Source organism: Leopardus geoffroyi, chromosome A2 (assembly GCF_018350155.1).
Source record: "Leopardus geoffroyi isolate Oge1 chromosome A2, O.geoffroyi_Oge1_pat1.0, whole genome shotgun sequence".
Lineage (NCBI taxonomy): Eukaryota > Metazoa > Chordata > Mammalia > Carnivora > Felidae > Leopardus > Leopardus geoffroyi.
In genome coordinates this window covers 6,162,988-6,178,162 of record NC_059331.1, presented here as the reverse complement: position 1 = coordinate 6,178,162, position 15,175 = coordinate 6,162,988, and the positions used below count along the sequence as shown (strand labels likewise).

General features: G+C 58.4%; 2 protein-coding genes across 2 annotated transcripts; one reads left to right on the top strand and one right to left on the bottom strand.

Moving 5' to 3' along the window:
- Positions 1-533: 533 nt before the first annotated feature.
- On the bottom strand, positions 534-15,045 carry XAB2 (XPA binding protein 2). Its single transcript, XM_045496483.1, has 19 exons — positions 14,916-15,045; positions 8,365-8,513; positions 7,949-8,072; positions 7,518-7,715; positions 5,979-6,113; positions 5,714-5,878; positions 4,719-4,863; positions 4,272-4,423; positions 4,070-4,189; positions 3,787-3,918; positions 3,560-3,691; positions 3,352-3,465; positions 2,265-2,427; positions 1,973-2,163; positions 1,705-1,827; positions 1,442-1,613; positions 1,051-1,180; positions 754-863; positions 534-661 (listed from the first exon to the last, which is right to left on the bottom strand). The coding sequence occupies exons 1-19, from the start codon at positions 14,964-14,966 to the stop codon at positions 600-602; spliced, it is 2,568 nt and encodes an 855-aa protein (XP_045352439.1). The 5' UTR covers positions 14,967-15,045; the 3' UTR covers positions 534-599.
- LOC123607340 (ATP synthase F(0) complex subunit C2, mitochondrial-like) lies at positions 10,388-10,866 on the top strand. Its single transcript, XM_045496484.1, has one exon. The coding sequence runs from the start codon at positions 10,441-10,443 to the stop codon at positions 10,864-10,866; it is 426 nt and encodes a 141-aa protein (XP_045352440.1). The 5' UTR covers positions 10,388-10,440.
- Positions 15,046-15,175: the final 130 nt, after the last annotated feature.

The following is a 15,175-nucleotide window of genomic DNA, read 5'->3' as shown; positions in this document are numbered from 1 at the left end:
CACCAACCAATCCCCCACAGCCCACATGGCCTGTTCAGAGCACAAATCTGATTATGTCTCTTGATGCTTAAAATCCCTTAATAGTCCAGAGCCCACTAATGGCTTCCCAGAGCTTAGGCCTAAGGACCACGCCCTGACCCAGGGCTGAGGTCTGGCTCCTGGCTGCCATCCAGGGTGAGAAGTACCTTGACAGGCTCTCAGACCAGTCTTCTGAGGGGAGGTCAGCGCCCCGGCCCCGAATGAAACAATCTGGAGAGGGAAGGCTGTGTATCTCTACCTAATGTGGGAATGGGCTGGGAAGGCCCTCAAGGAGGCCTCAGGCGGCAGAGACGGGCCTCTGAGAACTGGCTCTGCAGGGGGAGGGTGGGGCATGTGCCCTGGCTGGAAGCCCAGCTGCCCCACCTCCCGCATCAGCCAATCTGGGGGTGGGGGGGGGGGTGCCGGGCCCAAGGCCAGGGCACTACCCAGCTGGCAGTCCCCATAGGCACCTGGGCAGTGGGAAGGGTGGGCAGGAAAGAGGCTCAGACCGTGTGTACAAACATAGAATCTATTGGGGGAGGAGGAATGGGGGAGGAGGGATGAGGGGTGCAGGGCTGGGGTCAGTCGTCCTTCAGGCTCCCGAACACGGCAGCCGGCACACTCTGCTGCTCCAACCGCACCTCTGGGAAAGGAGAGAGGCCACGGTCATTCCGGGAGGGGGGGCCCCACCCGTGCCTCCGCCAAAACGTCCTGCCCACCTGGCTGGCCCCCTACCGTTGGGTTCCAGATCCATCTCGTCCTCGTCCTCGTCCCCCCCTAGCTCGATCTCCTCCGGGTTGGCTTGCTGGGCCAGCTCGGCCAGCTCCTCCCGGGATGCGTCGCTCCTGGGGGTGGGCAGGGGTGAGGGAGGGGGCAGGCAGGGGTGAGGGAGGGAGGGAGGGACGGGGCAGGCAGGGGGCAGGGAGGGAAGGGCCAGGCAGGGGTGAGGGAGGGAAGGAGGGACAGGGCAGGCGGGGAGGGAGGGAGGGGGACGCGTGCCGCTCAGCCTCCCCGCCACCCCTGCCCCCGCACCTCACAAACAGGATCTTGCTCTGGGCCCGCGGGGGCTGGTCCCGCTCGGCCTCGGCCGCCAGCTGCTCTGCCCGCTGTTCTAGCAGCTTCATGTCGTCCATGCCACTCTGCCCGGGGGCGAGGTCGGACACTGGTGGGGGAACGTGGGGGTCACACACCAGTCTGCCCAGGCCACACCCGCGCTGGCCCCCGCCACAGCCCACAGGCCGCTCTGCTCCTTACCAGGCACCCCACCCCCATCCGTCCGAGGACCCAGCCCTCAAGGAGTTCCCAGGTTCGGCAGGGGGTGGGGAGGTGGGGAGGTGGACGCTCAACGCTCTCAGACCAGGAGGTCAAGGGCGGGCAGAGAGCAGGGGCCGGGCCCTTGCTGCGGGTGCCCACAGCTGCTCACCGGTGCCCGTGGCGCTGCCCGACACCTTGAGCATCTGCGAGGCCATGAAGTTGACCTGCGTGTTGTACGTGGCCTGCACGCTGCGGCGGATCCGCAGCATCTCCCGGATGGTGTCCTCGTTGCCGTGCCGGACCTCGAAGTCCTTCCACGTCTGCCAGAAAGCCCCGGTGGTCTGTGCGGGGTGGGACGCATGGCGTGAGCGGCTGGCTCGGCTGCAGCCTCCGTCACCGCCGCCCGCCCGCCTGCCCGGGCCCACGCCCTACCCGGGGGTCACAGATCTGGGAGCAGAAGCTGTAGATGGCCCGCGCCCGGTCGATCTCGCCGAGCTTGCACTCCATGTCCGCGAACCGCAGGCACATCTCCCGGGCGTGTTCGTCCGACAGCACCTGGGTGGCAGTGGCCAGGAGGGGGCAGGGCGTGAGCGGGCTCCCTGTACCCTGGGCCCTCCGGAAGGCTCCCGGAGGTCCCATGCGTGGGGGCACGCTCAGAGCCTCTGGCCACCCCCGTTCCCCGCCCCGCCCCACAGGGCACCTCGATGGCCTTCTGGTAGATGCCGCGGGTGTGGGTGACCCCGTAGATCTCGGCCGCACGCTTGATGTAGATGTTGAACATGTCGTACTGCTGGGCGGGCTCCACGGCCCGGGTGGCGCGCTCGTACACTGCCATGGCGTGCCGGGCCAGGCCCCACTCTTCCTCCAGCTGGGCATACAGCAGGTACAGTGCTGAGACACGAGACCGGGGGGGGGGGGGGGGGGGGGGCAGTCAGAGGCTGGTGCCCGGCCCCAGAAAACCCCTCCCCGGCCCGGCCGCCCGCCTGCCTCACTCTTCGCGTATTTGGGAGGGCAGCCGTCCAGCGCCTGTTCGAAGAGGTCCCGCGCCCGCTCCAGCTTGCGGCCCCCGTAGCGGGCAATGAATTTGGTCAGGTAGGTGCTCCAGATGTCAGACACGTTGGGCCACTTGAACAGCGAGATGCCACGCTCGTACGCCTGCCCCGAGAGAGGGTGTCGTGTGTGGGAACCCAGGGCAAGAACATGTGGCGTCCAGCCTGCCGGGAGAGTCCCCACGTCTCCCTCGGGCTGGTCATGGCGGCCCCTTTCCCGTCCACCCTGCCCCACGATCACGGCGCAGTCAAGGGGGCCTGTATGTCTCCCTCAACGGACCAGGACTAGGACCTACCAAGCCACCGGTAGGTAACCTTATGGGCGGGGGAGTCGGGGGGGTCCTCAGTTCTGTGGACACTGGAGCCCGCGGCCTTGGGAAGAGGCTCCCACGCCCAGGCCAGGGGCAGGGCCGGTGTCACTCAGGCGGGGGGGAGTGGGGGGTGGCACACGTGTATGTCATCTGGATACGTGCGGTCTCCGCCTAGAACCGAAACCTCTCAACAGAGAGGCAGGGCCTCCCAACACGTGCACGTGCAGGACCTCACGTACCTACAAGCTGTCACACGAGCAGAGCAGGGACAGCCCGCACACACCCGCCGCCCAGAAACAAGACTCGGTGCCTGTTAAGAGGTGAACTGTGTCCCCCAAATTCCTGTAGAAGCCACAACCCCAGGACCTCAGAATGCAACTGGACTTAGAAACCAGGCCTTTAAAGAGGAAATGAAGGGGAGTCGTTACAGTGGGCCCTAACCCGAGATGACTGGAGTCCCTGTGGGATTAAGACACATACACACACCGGTGGGAAGACAGCCGCCCGCTAGCCAAGGACAGAGGCCTCGGGAGAGACCAGCCCCGCCAGCACCACAGTCTGAGACTTCCAGCCCCCAGGACGAGGACGGTACGTCTCTGCTGTCTGAGTGCCCTGTGCTGCGACACCTCGTTAGGGCCACCGGAGCACACGGACACAGCGGCCGGGGCCCCGGGACAGGAGACCCCGCTGTCCGGGACCTCCAGATCAGCCCCCCTCACCTTGAAGCTCTCCTCGAAGTACTTGTGCTCCTCCAAGAACATGGCGTAGTTGATGACAATCTGGGGCGTGGCGATACGCAGATCCAGGATGCGGTCGTAGACGGCCTTGGTGGACTGCGGGGCAGCAGCAGGTCAGGGCACGTCCGGGGCAGAGACTGCGGCCCTGCCCCCGGGCCACGCTCCACGGGCCCTCGGCCCCCCGACTCACCTGGAAGGTGCCGAGGCTCTCCTCCAGGTCGGCGAGCATCGACCACACCTTCAGGGACTTGTACACGCGGTTCTGCACGGGCTCCGAGCCGTCGAAGTACTCGGCTCGGCGGGCAGGCAGCGCGGTGGCCTTCTGGAGGGAGCAGGCAGCAGGGCGGGGGCTTGGGGACAGCCGGACACGGCCACACAGCACACCACGCCCCCGCCCTAACATGGGCTTGCGTTTACCCGCAGCAGCCGCAAAGCCTGGTCGTAGTTCTCGTGCCGGAGCTCCAGCTCGCCACACTCACACCACACGCTGGCCAGGTCGTCCACCTGCTTGAAGCTCACCTTGGTGGCCTTCTCCAGGATGATGCGGGCCTGCAGGGGTGGGAGAGGGCAGGTTGGGACCCTGCCTCTCTGGCCCCCGCCCGCCCCCGCGAGAGTGCACGTGTCTGTGCCTCCTGGGTCCTCTGGCCAAGCACACGCCTCTACTCACACACGCGCAAACCCACACACGCAGGGCACTCACATCGTCCAGCTGCCCATTGTCCTCGTAAAACTTGGCAAACGCGACCCACAGCGTGTGGGGCTTGCCTGTAGCCTTGAAAGGGTCCACCGTCTGCACGGCCTCCGTGTACGTGTTGATGATCTGGGTGGGAAGGACAGAGTCAGGCTGGACGGTCGGGGCCCGGCAGGCAGGGGAAGGGGGGCGGGGCGGGGCCGTCACACACCTCCCGGGGGCGGCCCTGGTGCAGGGCCACGCGCTTGTGCCACTCGTGCACGTGGTGTGGGTTCTGGCGCAGCAAGACGCTGTTGAGGAGCAGGGGCCGCCGGCCAATGAGCTGCTCGAAGCGGGCCAGGCGCAGCTCCAGGTCCACGTCATCTGCGCTCCAGATGGGGGCGGGGCCTCAGCACAGCGGCCCCGACCCCACCTCTGCACCACCAGGGCCCCGAGTGTCCGGGGCCTGGCAGACTCACTCCACTGGCCACTCCGGCCAGAGATGCAGCGCTAGTCCCGGCTACTCACCAAAGTTCCACCCACGCCGGCCTCCCTCTGTCGTGCAGACGCACCTCCCCCGTCACTGTCCCCTGGGGCTCTCAGAGCCCTGGCCTGCCGGCCCAGCCCTCTCCCCTCGCCGGCCCAGCCCTCTCCCCTCACCGGCCCAGGCCTGCCTCACCTTCCTCCTCCCGCCCCAGTTCTGAGGCCGTCTCCATCTTGGCTGCGATCATGCTCTCCTCAAACTGCGCGTAGCTGTCGAACACCTGGGTGAAGTCGCGCACGGTCATCACAGTCCGGATGGCCTCCTCGTACACGTCTCGAGCCTGTGGGTACGGGCGGGGTAAAAGGAAAGTGCCGGCTGGGGGGACGCGAGGGCCTGCCCGCGTGGACGCAGGGGACCTGGCCGCACCACCCGGAGCACCGACACCCAGCAGAGCCACAGCCGCCCCCTGCCCTCCCAGAGTGCAGGGCCCCAGCTCCTCCCCAGTAAACAGTGATGGTCCCCGTGCAGAGTGACTATGAAGCTCGAGGGAGACACGTGTGAGGTGGCCGATGCCTGGTTAAGACTCGAGAGGTGACCGACCCTGACGCCCCCACAGGTCCCTGCTGCAGGGACCCCGGACTTGGCCATGGAGGGCCCGACCCCACTTCTGAAGCTCATGTTCTCCCGGTCACTCCCACCCCTAAACTTGGGCCCCATCCCTCTACCCCTGTTCCTGGCCAGTCATGCTCCACTGTCCGCCCCACCCCGGCCGCTGGCTCCGCCCGCCTCCTGACCAGTCCCCTGCCGCCAGCCTCAGCCTGTGGTGGCCTGAAGGGTTTCTGTGAAGCGCGCAGCCGGTCCTGCCTCCGTCCTACTCACGCCTGGCTGGCGGCGCCCCTCAGCAGGGCACGGCCGGCCCCTCAGCCCGCAGGACGCTCCCTCCCCTAGCCCGTCAGCGGCCCCTTCTCTGCTCCAGCTCCTCTCGCCTCCTCTTCCATGAGGCCCTGACGACGCCAGCCAGCAACCCTGGGGACCCATCCGCCCCACGCACCGCCCTGTTCCACTGCCTGACGACGAGCAAGCTAACGTGGACACTGACGAGAACACTGACACCTCGGGAGCGACCGCTGTGTCAGGCACCTGCGTGGCACCCGCCCCCTCTCCCCTCGTCGCCTCCCGTGCCTGCGCACCTTCTCGAAGTGGCCGCTGCGGATGTAGTAGTCAGCCAGCGAGCACCAGAGCTTGCCCAGCTGGTCGGTGAAGCGGGTGAGGCCCCCGCGGATGATGGCGTCCACATTGAGTGACTGCACCTTGTCTGGGTTCTGGGAGATGAGGTCACAGAGCTCGTGCCACAGCTGCGGACCCAGGAGGAGGAGTCTCAGCCCTGTGCCCCACGGGGTGGGGGGGGGGGGAGGGCAAGCCTTCCTGCCCAACCCCATCCCCCCACAAGCCCACCTGGTAGTTGGACTTGCCAGCCTTGGACACAAAGCGCTCGTCGTTCACCACAGTGGCCAGGCGCTGCGCGGCTTCATCCAGCCGGTCACTGGACTTGAGGTACTCGATGTACTCCTCTGCACTCTCGGGGCTCAGCTGGGCAGCGGGCGGCCCCACCAGCAGTCAGCGGGGCCGCAGAGCCACCCCGCCGTCCCCTCCGCTCCCACTCGGCAGCTCCGGGTCAGCCACGCACCGCTGCCCTGACCCGGCGCCAGCCCTGCCGACCCAGCCTTAGCCACACGTGTCCCACCCGGACCCTACCAGTCCGGCCTCAGCCCCACGGGGGCAGCCTTGACCGGTGGTCCAGCCGAGGCCCCGCCAATCCGGTCTCGGCCCCTCTGGTGCAGCCCCAGCCCTGACCGGTCTGGCTTAGACAACAAAGGCACAGCCGGCACGGTCCGGGCCCGGCCTTTAACCCAAGTCCCCCAGCCAGACAGCGCCATGCCGAGTTTCACAACGTACGACAGCTGTTAGAAGCGCGAGGGGGCGGCACCCCCCCATGCTATTTCCGCCTGGAAACATTCCCACAGCCGTTCGTCTCCCGCTCCCTTGTGACCAGGAGGGGCGCCTGAGTGGCTCAGTCGGTTGAGCGTCCGACTTCAGCTCAGAGTCTGAGTTCGAGCCCCACGTCGGGCTCTGTGCTGACAGCTCAGAGCCTGGAGCCTGCTTCGGATTCTGTGGCTCCCCCTCTCTCTGCCCCTCCCCTGCTCATGCTCTGTCTCTTTCTGTCTCAAAAATAAATAAAAAGCCATTAAAAGAAATTTTGGGCGCCTGGGTGGCTCAGTCGGTTGAGCATCCAACTTCAGCCTAGGTCATGATCTTGCAATTTGTGAGTTCGAGCCCCACGTTGGAGCCTGGAGCCTGCTTCGGACTCTGTGTCTCCCTCTCTCTTTGCCCTTCCCCTGCTCATGCTGTGCCTCTGTCTCAAAAATAAATAAAAACATTAAAAAAAATTAAAAACAATAAAGAAGCAGAAGGGGGGGATGCTTGGGTGGCTCAGTCAGTTGAGCATCCGACTTCCACTCAGGTCACGATCTCACGGTTCAGTTCGTGAGTTCGAGCCTCATGTCGGGCTCCGGGCTCACAGCTCGGAGCCCGGAGCCCGCTTTGGGTCCCGTGTCCCCCTCTGTCTGCCCCTCTGCTGTTTGTGCTCTGTCTCTTGCATTGTCTCAGAAATAAACGTGAAAAAAAAAATTTTTAAAGATGGGACCAGGAGACGTGGTCAGCTCGTGGGCACCTGTCTATCCAGTTAGATCGAAAGCTCCGTGCCGGCAGGGACTGTCTTTGTCACACGCTGTCCCAGCACTTGTCTCAATGCGAGACGTGCAGCAGGGGCCGGCAAATTATTTGGAGGGAAAACAAATCGCCAAGGGGAGCCTTCCCCGCCTCCCGTCTGTCGGGTGACACGCCTCGAGGGGCTAGTGTCCCAGTAAGCCGGCGCCGGGAACCTCGTGAAGCGGCCTCTCGCCGCTCGGTCCCGCCCCGCCCCCACAGGCGTACCTTGAGGAAGCGCCGGTAGCCCCGCACGGCCGTCTCAGGTAGCGGGTGTGAGCGCAGGAAGCGCAGGTACAGGGGCCAGATGCGAGAGTGCTGCGTGATGGGCAGTGCCCGGAGAGCGCGGTCGAAAGTGCGGCGGGTGTGTGTGATTCGGCCCTGGTCCATCAGGAACTGGCAATAGTCCAGCCACAGCCGTGGCATCTGGAGGCGTGGGGGACGGGCAGAGTCTGAACCGCTGGCGCCACGGCTCGACCACAGAGACGGCACGTGTCCTGGGGCCAAAAATGCAGCAAGACCCGGGACCCCGTCCTCTAGGGCTAATCCAGCTCCACCTCGGGCACACCGAGGCAACAGGACTCCAATCCCCCGGTCCCCGTCCACTTGCACCTCCCCCTCAGCCCTCGCCCAGCCTCTGCCCCCCCCCCCGCTCCCACCTTGTGCATGAACACAAAGGCCCTCTCGTGGCAGTTGTTGACATCTTCGTAGGCCGGGTCGGTCACGCAGCGATGCTTCACCTGTGCCCGGCGCGCCTTCAGGTATCGGTACCAGAGTTTGTAGCTGGGGAACACGGGAGGGGCAGACAACGACCGGTCAGCCTCACAGACCCCTGGAACCCTCTGCCCTGCGCCGGGAAGTGACTGCAGGGCAAAGGGGCCTGGGGAAGGACGGCAAGTCTCAGCACTGGGGGGCACGGGCCAGGACACCAGGGAAGGTGTGCTGAGCTGTCAGGGGACGTACACTTAGTGCCCGAACGACAGCCATCACCTGGGACCTACTGGCCAGTTCCGTTACAGCTAGATTAGGTGGGGGGGGGGGGGCGGGCGGGCAGGGCAGCTGGGACCGTTCCCACCTGCAGGGCAGCAGCTTCAGGGCCCGCTCGTACAGCTGATTGAGCCTCGGCTTCGGGGCACCCTGCTTGAACTCAATGTAGCGGAGCCAGCATTTGACGGAGAACTGGTTCCGCATGATTTCCTCCTCGTAGGGGAGGTCCTCTTCCTCCTGCGGGAGCCAGGGAACGGGGAAAAGAGAGACCTGAGCTCAGAGCCAGGGCACCAGACAGCCACATACCAGGACTCAGGTTTGGATTTCACTCCTCGAAATCTTACTGCCCACAGTCTGACCCGGGTCATCAGACTCCTCAACCACAGGGTTCTGGGCCAGACTTGAGACTGTCATCCAGACACCACTCTTTTGGCCCTCCCAGTCAAGCCACCTACTCTCTGGCCCAGGTCACCAGATTTCTCAGACTCCCCGTCCACTGCCAGGTCTCTCTGGACCTGGACGCCAAGCTTAAACTCCACACAACACGCCTCTTCCTAAACACCAGGCCTTCGGCATCTCAGGCTCCCACTATCCAGAACTACTCAGCTGTCCCAGAGCTCGGAAAGTGAACACGGAAACCTTATTTGACATGAAGTCAGGAAGCCCTGAAGGGGGCACTCCCGTGCCTACCATGTCTTTGTCAACTGCAGACCCCCCCCCCCCCCGCAGGAAGAAGGGCACCTTGCGTTCCCAACAGAAAGAAGCTTACCCCAGCAAGATTTTCTCCTTGCCCGGCAACAGCCCAGCCAATGAGAAACTGCCACAACTCAGCCAATGAGAAGCCATCACCACCCTGAACTATCACTTTCACCTAACAGATTTTCCTTCAAACCGGCCCCTCCTAGTTTACTCCTTTTTCTCTATAAAGTGACGTTACTTGGGCACCCAGGTGACTCCGTTAAGCGTCCAACTTCGGCTCAGGTCATGATCTCACGGTTTGTAAGCTGGAATGCTGCATCAGGCTCCGTGCTGACAGCAAAGAGCCTGCTTGGGATTCTTTTCCTCACTTTGCCCCTTCGGCACGTGCACGTGCTCTCTCAAAATAAACAAACAAGTTTTAAAATAAAATAAAGTGATGCTCCTCTCCTTTGTTCTCCAGACTTGCCTTCGGTTTTGCCATAGCTTGCATATCCTGAATTAAAATTCCTCTGCCGTTCCTAAATAAACCCACTCTGCTGATAAAATCACTGGCAGTTTTATTTTCCAAGTCGACAGAAGCTAGACCTTTACATCAGAAGGAGCGGTATGGACCAAACCCCAAGCCTCCCCAATACGAAACACCAAACACCTGTGAAGATGCTAGGCCTCTACAGACACACCTCACACATACTGCTGGTTCAGCCCCAGGCCACCACAATACACATCACAATACAGCAAGTCAAATGAATTTTCTGGTTTCCCGACACACATAAAAGTTATGTTTACACTGCAGTCTATTAAATTTGCATTAGCATATGTCTAAAAAGTGTTATAACTTGATTAAAAGATACTTCCTTGCAAAAAAAAAAAAAGTGCTAACCACTACTTGAGGTTTCAATGAGTTGTAATCTTTTTTGCTGGTGGAGGGTCTTGCCTCAAGGGTGATGGCTGCTGACTGATCAGGGTGGTGGCTGCTGAAGGTCAGGGTGGCTGTGGCAATTTCTTAAAATAAAACAAAATAAAGGCTGCCACATCAACTGAATCCTGCCGCCACGAACAACTTCTCTGTAGTATCTGACTCGGTTTTTGACAGCACTTGAAAAAAAATTTTTTTATGTTTATTTCTGAGAGTGAGAGAGCACAAGCAGGGGAGGGGCAGAGGGAGAGGGAGACACAGAATCCGAAGCAGGCTCCAGGCTCCGAGCTGTCAGCACAGAACCCGACGCGGGGCTCGAACTCAGAACTGAACTGCAAGATCACGACCTGAGCCGAGGTCGGGCGCCCAACGGAACCACCCAGGTGCCCCATCAGTTTGACAACATTTTACCCACAGCAGGCCTTCTTTCCAAATTGGAATCCTCTCCAGCCCTGCTGCTGCTTTGTCAACTAAGCGTATGTCATATTCCCTCTCTGTCTTCTCCGCACTGGGAGCAGCTCTCTGGCCACAGCCCCTCATCCTCTGAAAATGTCCGCCTGTGCAAAGTTCGTCTCCGCCCCCTCCTTGGTCAGGAGCACCTGTCAGCTGTTGAGCCGATCACTGTCTGCAGTGGCATTAAAACCCCCAGAGACACTGACAGATGAGAGCCTCAGCAGCTGGGCAGCCCCGCGTCCCCTGACCTCACTTATTCCTAGCCGCAGTTTCCAAACCAGTGTTGCCTCAAGGGACATCGACACAGCAGCCAAGTTCATTGGGACTAGGGCTGCCACAGTTGGGGTGGCTGGCTCTGGGGCTGGAATTGGGACTGTGTCTGGGAGCCTCATCACTGGTTATGCCAGGAAGCCCTCTCTGAAGCAACAGCTCTTCTCCTCCACCATTCTGGGCTTTGCCCTCCCAGAAGCCACGAGGCTCTTCTGCCTGATGGCGGCCTTTTGTATCCTCATTGCCATGTGAAGGAGCCATCTCCACCTCCCATAAGTTTTTCTCCCGTGTTTCGTCTGCCCTGTGTGTTCCTTTTCCTATACTTCCCCAGGCAGCCTGGGGAAAGTGGTTGGCTCAGGGTTTGACAGAGGAAAAAGAAATAAATACTGTACTAACAAGAACAAAATCGTTTATGTCACATTCTAGAAGCTCTGTTACCATTTCAACAATCTTCACAGCATCATAACCAGTAGATTCCATCTTGAGAAACCCCTTTTTTTTGCTCATCCATAAGAAGCAACTCCTGGCTGGGATGCCTGGGTGGCTCAGTCCGTTGGGCGTCTGACTTCGGCTCAGGTCATGATTTCGCAGTCTGTGAGTTCAAGCCCCGCGTTGGGCTCTGTGCCGACAGCTCAGAGCCTGGAGCCTGTTTCGGATTCTGCGTCTCCCTCTCTCTCTGCCCCTCCCCTGCTCACACACTGTTTTTCTCTGTCTCTCAAAAATAAATAAACATTAAGAAAAAAAAAAACTCCTCATCCTCATTTTATAATGAGATTGCAGCAATTCGGTCCTATTTTCAGATTCCACTTCTAATTTTGGTTCTCTTGCTGTTTCCATGTTTCCACCACATCTGTAGTTACTTCCTCCAGTGAAGTCTTGAACCCCTCAAAGTCATACAGGAGAGTTGGAATCAACTTCTTCCAAGATCTTGTTAATGCTGTTATCCTTACCTCTTCTCATGAATCAGAATGTTCTTTTTTTTTTTTTTTTTAATTTTTTTTTCAATGTTTATTTATTTTTGGGACAGAGAGAGACAGAGCATGAACGGGGTAGGGGCAGAGAGAGAGGGAGACACAGAATCGGAAACAGGCTCCAGGCTCTGAGCCATCAGCCCAGAGCCTGACGCGGGGCTCGAACTCCCGGACCGCGAGATCATGACCATGAATCAGAATGTTCTTAACGGCATTTAGAGTGGTGAATCTTTTCCAGGAGGTTTTTAATTTGCTTTTCCCAGATCTATCAGAGTAATTACTATCTAGAACTGTAACCTTATGAAACGTATTTCTTGAAGTGCCTGGGTGGCTCAGTCGGTTGAGCGTCCAACTTCGGCTCAGGTCATGATCTCAGTTTGTGGGCTTGAGCCCCGCATCGGTCTCTGTGCTGACAGCTCAGAACCTGGAGCCTGCTTCGGATTCTGTGTCTCCCTCTCTCTCTGCCCCTAACCCACTCACATTCTGTCTCTCTCTCAAAAATAAATACACGTTAAAAAAATTTTTTTTTTAATGAAACTTTTTTTTTTTACGTTTTTAAAAAATTTATTTATTATTGAGAGACAGAGACACACAGAGCATGAGCAGGGGAGGGGCAGAGAGAGGGGGAGACACAGCATCCGAAGCAGACTCCAGGCTCTGAGCTGTCAGCACAGAGCCCAACGTGGGGCTTGAACTCACAAGCTGTGAGATCATGACCGAGCTGAAGTCGGATGCTTAACCGACTGAGCCACCCAGGCGCCCCGAAACGTATTTCTTAATAAGACTTGAAACGGTAGGGGCACCTGGATGACTCAGTGGGTTAAGCGTCTGATTTCAACCCGGGTCATGATCTTACAGCTCATGGGTTTGAGCTCCGCGTCGGGCTCTGTGCTGAAAGCTCAAGAGCCTGGAGCCTGCTTCGGATTCTGTGTTTCCCTCTCTCTCTGCCCCTCCCCTGCTCATGCTATCTGCCTCTCAAAAATACATAAACATTAGGCAAAAATTGTTTTTAAAAATTTGAAATTACCCTCTGATACATAGGCTACAGAAAGGATGTTATGTTAGCAGGCATGAAAACATTAATCTCATTGTACATCTCCATCAGAGCTCTTGGGTGACCAGGTGCATCATCATGGAGCAGCAACATTTTGAAAGAAATCTTTTTTATGAGCAATAGGCCTCAACACTGGATTTAAAATATCTAGTAAATAGTGTTCTAAACAGACATACCATCATCCAAGCTTTGTTGTTCCACTTACATAGCATGAAGTGGATTTAGCTGAATTCTTTTCAATTTTTTTTAACGTTTATTTATTACTGAGAGACAGAGAGACACAGAGCATGAGCAGGGGAGGGGCAGAGAGAGGGGGAGACACAGAATCCGAAGCAGGCTCCAGGCTCTGAGTTGTCAGCACAGAGCCCGATGCAGGGCTCGAACTCATGAACTGTGAGATCATGACCTGAGCCGAAGCTGGTCGCCTAACCAACTGAGCCACCCAGGCGCCCCTGATTTAGCTTAATTCTTAAGGGCCCTAGGCTTTTCAGAATGGTAGAGGAGCACTGGCTTCCACCTGGAGCCACCAGCTGCATTAGCCAGACAACAGAGTCAGCCTGTGCTTTGAAACGCTGAAGCCAGGCAGTGACTCCTCCTCTCCAGCAATGAAAGTCCTGGAAGGTCTCTTCTCCCAACAGAAGGCTTTCCCATCTCTATTAAAAGTCTGTTCGGGGGCGCCTGGGTGGCGCAGTCGGTTAAGCGTCCGACTTCAGCCAGGTCACGATCTCGCGGTCCGTGAGTTCGAGCCCCGTGTCGGGCTCTGAGCTGATGGCTCAGAGCCTGGAGCCTGTTTCCGATTCTGTGTCTCCCTCTCTCTCTGCCCCTCCCCCGTTCATGCTCTGTCTCTCTCTGTCCCAAAAATGAATAAACGTTGAAAAAAAAAAATTAAAAAAAAAAAAAAAAGTCTGTTCGGTCTGTGCAGTCACTTCATTAACTACCTTAATGAGATCTTGCGATCGACTTGCCACAGATGGCTACATCAGCACTCACTCCTTCATTTGCACTTTTGTGATGGAGACGGCTTCTTTCCAAAAACCTCAAGAGCCGACCTCTGTTAGCTTCCAAGTTGTGTTCTTCAGCTTCCTTACTTCTCTCAGCCTTCGCAGAACCGAAGGGTTAGGCTTTGGCTGAATGAGACTTTGGCTTAAGGGGATGCTGTGGCTGGTGTGATCGTCTATCCAGACCACTGAAACTTTCTTTGTAACAGCAAAGGGCTGTTTCGCTTTTTTTTTTTTTTTAATCATTCATGTGTCCGTCACTTCTAATCTTCTCCAAGAACTTTTCGTTTGCATTCACAATTTGGCTATTGGTGCCAAAGGCCTAGTAGCTTTCAGCCCCTCTCAGCTTGCAACGTGCCTTCCTCGTTAAGCTTAATCATTTCTAGCTTCTGATTTCAGGTGAGACGGGTGACTCTTCCGTTCACTTAAACACTTAGAGGCCACTGTAAGCTTAGTAATTTCAAAGTGGTTATGTCTGAGGGAGTAGGGCGGCCCAAGGAATAGCCTATGAAGCCATCCCAACACACACAACAATTATTAACTTCCCGGTTTTACATGGGTGTGGCTCTTGACGCCCCAAAAGTCATGAAAAAGTATGAAATACTGTGAGATTACCAAAACGTGACACAGAGACATGAAGTGAGCAAATGCTGTCGGAAAATGGTGCCAACACACTTACTTCATGTAGTGTTGCCACAAACCTTCAATTTGTGTTTAAGAAAGAAAGAAAAGAAGAAAAAAACCCCACAATAGCTACAAAGTGCAATGAAAGGTCGTATGTCTGTGCTCCAGATACCAAGTCTCGGGACTTTTCAGAATCCCAATGGCCACTGCCTGACCACAGTTGACTCCACAGTTCTCCTAATCCAGACAACAAACCTTCGTTCCACAAACTACAACGCTCAGGACTTGACCTAGGCCGTTACTCAGAGCACCAAGGCTTTACCACAGAAACCAGAACCCCGGCCTGATCACTATGCCTTAACTCCAGACTTCTACAAGATTTCGCTATGCGATTCCCCTCCCGCCCCCCCCGCGCGCTCCTATTTCCACCAAAGGTCCAGTCGCCAGGCCCTGAACCTCGACTGCAACTCTTAACTCAGACCACTTGGACTCCACTGCCAGACTTTTGCTCCTGGACACCCTGGTCCGTAGGTCCTGCCCTCGGGCGGACAGAGCTTTGGCCCAGACACCCCAGGCGGCCAGGTCCCGAACCCCTGAAGTATCCAAGCCCAGGTTCTCCCACGCGGGCCACCCCCGGCCCCGCCGCGGACTCACGAAAACAAGGTCCGGCCGCTCCGGCCGGGAAAGACGCGCCATCACCACCATTTTCCTGGCTCTCCAGACACGGGCAGAAGTCGCGTTATAATGACGTCTCCCGCTGAAGGCCCGCCCTCCAGGGCCAGACCTATTTCCTACTGGTTGAACCTTTCCCGACCGCGCGGACGACGTTTGTTGACTTTCGCGTGGAAGACTCCAGGGACCGGAAGCAGAGAAGAGGCTCCCGAAGATGACGTCATCTTGAAAGCACCTCGACC

Bases quoted from the DNA above. Each gene is read 5' to 3' on its own strand.
- LOC123607340 (XM_045496484.1), top strand. From the start codon at position 10,441: ATGTCCGCCTGTGCAAAGTTCGTCTCCGCCCCCTCCTTGGTCAGGAGC.
- XAB2 (XM_045496483.1), bottom strand. From the start codon at position 14,966: ATGGTGGTGATGGCGCGTCTTTCCCGGCCGGAGCGGCCGGACCTTGTT. The intron at 3,692-3,786 runs GTAAACGCAAGC...TGCTCCCTCCAG, and splicing joins AGGCTTTGCGGCTGCTGCGG to AAGGCCACCGCGCTGCCTGC. The intron at 662-753 runs GTAGGGGGCCAG...CTCCTTTCCCAG, and splicing joins GATGGATCTGGAACCCAACG to AGGTGCGGTTGGAGCAGCAG.